Here is a 5153-nt window from a genome sequence, read left to right as displayed (position 1 = left end):
CCCTATCTGTAATTTGATGAGATTGGATCTCATTTAAGCTACTATATTCTGTGATCTCAATATTTGGCATTACATGAATATCACCTCTGGGTATTTGCCTGGGTTTTTCAACTACCTCATCCTATGTGGACATTATCTATCTGCTTACCTTCATTTTGAAAAATCAAGACAAAAAGGGGAGAAAGGGACTTTGGATTTGCCTATAGATTTCTCCATGTTATTTTTTTCAATAGCTAGACAGATAAACCTTTTCAATAAGGCTTTAAGTAACTAACTCTGGGAATGAGCCTACTCTTCACTATTTAGCCATAATCCTGTCAGTGGGCCCAACAATCCAAGAATAGATTGTCTAGGTGTACCATCCCATAATAAGCTCAGACATGGCCACTGGGTTACTCATTAAACACATTTATTGATTTCTTGACAGCAACCACACACAAGGAATGACCATTAGAAATAAGAAAAACATTTGTTTGGGTGGTATCTGATCCTGTTGCATCTGCTGAGAAAATATACCCTCTTTCCAGGAACATACCTGGTCAAGTGTGGGCTTTCCCAGAATATAGTAGAATAACAGTTTTAAACAAAAGAAACCTATTTGTCTTCTTGTTCTGATGTTTAATTCTCATTAATGATGGGTCATAAAACTGAACTGAAGTTATCTGCATTTGGCCAATGCATTCCTGATTGTGATTAACAATAAAAGTGTCTTATACATAAATGTCTGTTGAATTGACTTGAATTGTTGAGAAATCAGAGAAGAGATGAAGGAATAAGGATAGAAGTCTGGCTGGAGTTGCAGGCTCACCCCACAGAAGGAAGAAGAATAAAAAACCAGGGTGCTAAATTAACTTGTTAAACACATTTATTGAATTGTTAACAGTAACCAAACACAATGAATGACCTTTGGAAAACAAGGAACAGAAAATGAATCAATTCTGATCTTGGCAAATCCTACTACAGATATGTGACAAAGAGGGAAAGAATTCAATTTCTTTATAGTCTGCAGTGTTATATTTACAATGCGTATCGCTCAACATTTGTCTGTTAAAACTTTTTTTTTTTAAGTAAATAAACAGAAGGATCATAACCTAGAAATTAGTTTCATCAACCACCTTCTTTGTCCTTACTTGCCAGTCACCCTTAGGGAGAGGATGCTAGGGCAGCTTTCTGGGGGTTACTTGATACATAGAGCAAAGTCCATCTGATGCTGGAGAAGCCATGTGTTTCTTCTCTCTCTTTCTTTTTTGGGAAGATTTCATATGTACAAAGGTTGAAAAGTCTCACCGCGTAGTTTCGTTAGTTCAGGAAAAAAGGTATCAAAATTGTAATCACATTTACTGAAGTTATTATCTTCTAAGACAGATCTCTTATGAATTACCTTTTTTTTTTTTAAAAACAACTTGACTTCCCATCATGGCAGCTTTGTGTGTGTTTGATTTATGTATGCGGGTGTGTGTCTATGTGTGTCTGAGTCTTTCCTGTGCTACAGGCTTGTAGCTACTGTCATGTAGGAAGGACCAGTCCAGAGAAGGAATGAAGCTTGGGGCAGGGAAGGAGAGGGTAAAGGAAAGGGAAAGGGGGGCATTCTAGGTTATGTCAATTCACAGTTGTAGCATTTCACTGAGGTGGAATTCATCTGGGCTTGGTTTCTTCATTTGAGCAGCCATTCATTTACTAAAAGGAGGGGGGAAAAGAACAGAACAAAGTTAATGTCATTTTACCTCCTGAGCCTCAGTTTCCTCAGCTGTTTAATGGTAATGGTAATAAGAATATATGTGTGTGTATATATATATATATACACACATAAACATATGCATGTGTATATATGTGTGCATGCACACATATGCATGCAAAATGCTCCATAAGAACTGTGGCTATTATCATTATTTCTAATTCATGCAATAGGAATGAGGGATAACAGATCAACCTCCCGAAACAGTGCATTGATACATAAATACTTCAAGGATCTATGCTTGTATCTGTTGAGCTGGTGGTCTGTCCTGAGCCACAGACCATATGAACCTCTGCCTCCTGGCACTTTATCAATGCTCTTAGCTGAGTACACTGCATGACACTCCATCTCTGGATTCTATGTATTTGCACTTGCTGTTCCCCATGCCTAGAACACTCTCTCTCCTCATCTCTGTCTTCTCTGGCTTCCTTCAAAACTCAGCTCAAATCCTGCCTTCTGTAGGAGAACTCTCCTATTTTTTCCCTGTCCCCTACTGCTAGTGAGATAAACCCTTTGGGATAATCATCTTCTTTTCAAAGAATTGGAAATGGAGGGGATGCCCATCGTTTGGGGAATGGCTGAGTTAATTTGATATGTGATCATGATGGAATACTATTGTACTATATGAAATGATGAGGGGAATGATTTTAGGAAGATTTGGGAAAACTTATATGAACTGATGCAAAGTGAAGTGAGCAGAACCAGGAGAACACTGTAAACAGTAATAGCAATATTATGACGATGATCAACTGTGGAAGACTTAATTACTCCGAGCAGCGCAATGATCTGACAATTCCAGAGGACTTACAATAAAAATATGCTATTCACCTTTGGAAAGAGAACTGATGAACCCTGAGTACTGATTGAAGTTTATTTTTTTTTCTATTTTCTTTATTTTTGTTGTTTGCTTGTTTAATATGGAAATATGTTTTGCATGATTTCACATGTATAATTGATACACTGATTGCTTTCTCAATGAGTAGGGAGAGACTGGAGGGAAGGTACAAGTTCAGAACTCAGAATTTAAAAAAATGAATGCAAAGAATAAATACATTTTGCAAAACAAAATGGCCTTTCATTTACTGTGTATCTGCCTTGTATATACAGAGTCGTCTGCACGTCATCTCTTCCTTTAGGGAAGGCCTTTGTTCTTGCCTTTCTTTGTATCTTCAGCACAATTCTTGGCACATAGTATTTAATAAGTATTTGTTGATTGACTAGAGTATTCTTCCACTGCTGTGGATGACTGACTCCCTACAACTTAGCAGATACCCTTTGGAAATTGCTGTGGCCCAAGCCTTTCTTATGCTGTAGCTATCTTGGTGGTGAGTCCTGCTAAGCTGGTCGGAGGGTGACAAAAATACAGTTTTTTCAGTGGATCTGAATTTGAAACCTTTCCAGCTTGGCTGCACCAAGCGTAGTTTGTTTTCCTCTTGCATCACTTTTGAGGACCTGGGCTCAGCTTCATGCCACAATGAGGAATCAATAGAGGATTTTTGTGGACCAATCTGTTGTTGTTACAGGGCAGTTCGGTGGTGCAGTGGATAGAGTGCCAGGCTTTGAGTCAGGAGAATCCAAGTTCAAATCTGGCGTCACATACTTATTAGCTGTGTGTGGCCCTGGGCAAATCATTTCACCCGGTTTGCCTCAGTTGCCTCCTCTGTAAAATGAGCTGGAGAAGGAAATGGCAAACCACTCCAGTATCTTTGCCAAGAAAACCCCAAATGGAGTCATAAAGAGTCAGACATGACTAATCAACTAAACAGCAACATTGTTGTTGAGACTACTACTCTTTAAATGAACTAAACCTGAGATTTCATTTGTGCAGGGAAGTTACAGTGAACAAACTCTCCATAGCAACTCATAGTCTTAGAGAACTGCCTAAAGCATGGCAAGGTTAAGTACCTTGACAAGCATCATACCTCCAATATGTGTTAGAGATGAGACGAATTCAGGTTTTCTCAACTCCAAGGCTGGCCCTCTACCCACCTCCTTAGACTGAAGTCCATGATATAGTAAAAGATCCATAGTAAGGCCTATAATACATTAGGTCAAGTCTCTATAAAGGATTTATGGAACAGCATGAAAAAGAATCCCATAGGATGAGAAGGGATGGGTAGGTTGCAATCTGTCACTGTGGTGGAAATAGTGACTATCTTGATGGGATTATGGAGCCACAGAAGGATTTAGCTCACCTGTTTTCAGGGTGGGCATTCCCTGAGGGAAGTTTTGGTATTTGGTGACTCAGGCAGAAGAGGAGTGGATTAGGGAGGGAGCAGTACGGTTTTGAGTTGCTGAAATCTGTCTATTGACCCAAGGTTACTGGTGACATAATTTTATTCCTAGGCTAGACCTTATCTTCTGTATATCCATATTGCCTCAATCAGCACTGCTCTCCAGATACTAGTGTGTCCTCTAAGACATTTTCCCATAGATTGTCCTCCAAACAAGTGAATAGTTAGCAATAACACAGGGCCTTGTCATAGAAAGACAGTACAGAAAGATGGACATGGCTTAGAGCTCAGCAGGATGGGCCAAGTCCTGGGGGTCTCCAGGGCAGTCATGCTCACCTCTATATTGTAGCTTCTGGGCTCTGTTATTCGGACAGTCCTTCCCCTGTAAACTAAAGTTGATGTTGGTGCGGATGCAGCGGTTGTTGAGTGGCTGAACAGGCCGGAAGTTGTCACTCATGCTCAGAAAGATCTGAGAGGGCTGATTCTGGCTGAGCAGTCGTAAGGAATGCATCTGTGAGAAAGCAAGCAAGTGGTATCACATAGCCCACAATGATGCCTGGCACTAATTTGTTCATGGAGGAAGTCCTAAGAAAGCTCAGCTATGAAAATGCCAGTCACCCATCCATTTAAATATTCAGAGGAAAGAACAGAACAAGACAAAGGGTAGGGGAGTCTCAGGTAAGGGCTAGTTAGAAAGTGAGGATGGTGGCAAAAATCCCCTTAGATAAAGCATTGCTCTCTTGCAATGAATTCAGTTAGACTGCTTGTCCAATTATGTCTCTCATGTACAGAGGCAGCTATGTGGTATGTGTGGCCATTCTATGTTGGACTATCATGTTGTGGGAGTAGTTTTTTTTTTCCCATGGGTTGGGTGGCCAGAATTGTCTGCATTTTCAAGCACACATTACCATATTCACAGCTGCTCTTTTTGCTATTTCTATGGCTGGAGGACTCCTTTACTCATAGCAGGTGATATCTTGTTATTGGGAGCAGGAAGGGCCTGAGGGCCTTCTCCTCCACCCTTTAGGCCATACTGCCCTAAGAAATAGTCTTGTGGCTTTGGTCTGTTCTGTTTGTCCTTTATAGTTTGAGGGTGTGTGTGTGTGTGTGTGTGTGTGTGTGTGTGTGTGTGTGTGTGAGAGAGAGAGAGAGAGAGAGAGAGAGAGAGAGAGAGAGAGAGAGAG

At 40.5% G+C, this 5153-nt stretch overlaps 1 protein-coding gene across 3 annotated transcripts in view; it reads right to left on the bottom strand.

Moving 5' to 3' along the window:
- Nucleotides 1–412: 412 nt before the first annotated feature.
- The window catches only part of CA10 (carbonic anhydrase 10), a 740048-nt gene continuing 735307 nt past the window's right edge, over nucleotides 413–5153 (bottom strand). For all 3 annotated transcript variants that reach the window (XM_069067504.1, XM_069067503.1, XM_069067505.1), the window contains 2 exons: nucleotides 4306–4480; nucleotides 413–1677 (listed from right to left, as the gene is read on the bottom strand). In XM_069067504.1, the coding sequence (XP_068923605.1) occupies nucleotides 1655–1677; nucleotides 4306–4480 (198 nt within the window). In that variant the 3' untranslated portion in view covers nucleotides 413–1654. The remainder of the gene's footprint in view (nucleotides 1678–4305; nucleotides 4481–5153) is intronic.

This window comes from Petaurus breviceps, unplaced genomic scaffold (assembly GCF_028583685.1).
Source record: "Petaurus breviceps papuanus isolate PSGF00001 unplaced genomic scaffold, PetGlider_PUasm1.0 90750, whole genome shotgun sequence".
Classification (NCBI taxonomy): domain Eukaryota; kingdom Metazoa; phylum Chordata; class Mammalia; order Diprotodontia; family Petauridae; genus Petaurus; species Petaurus breviceps.
The sequence above is the reverse complement of the archived record's forward strand: the minus strand, read 5'-3'. Positions and strand labels throughout refer to the sequence as shown.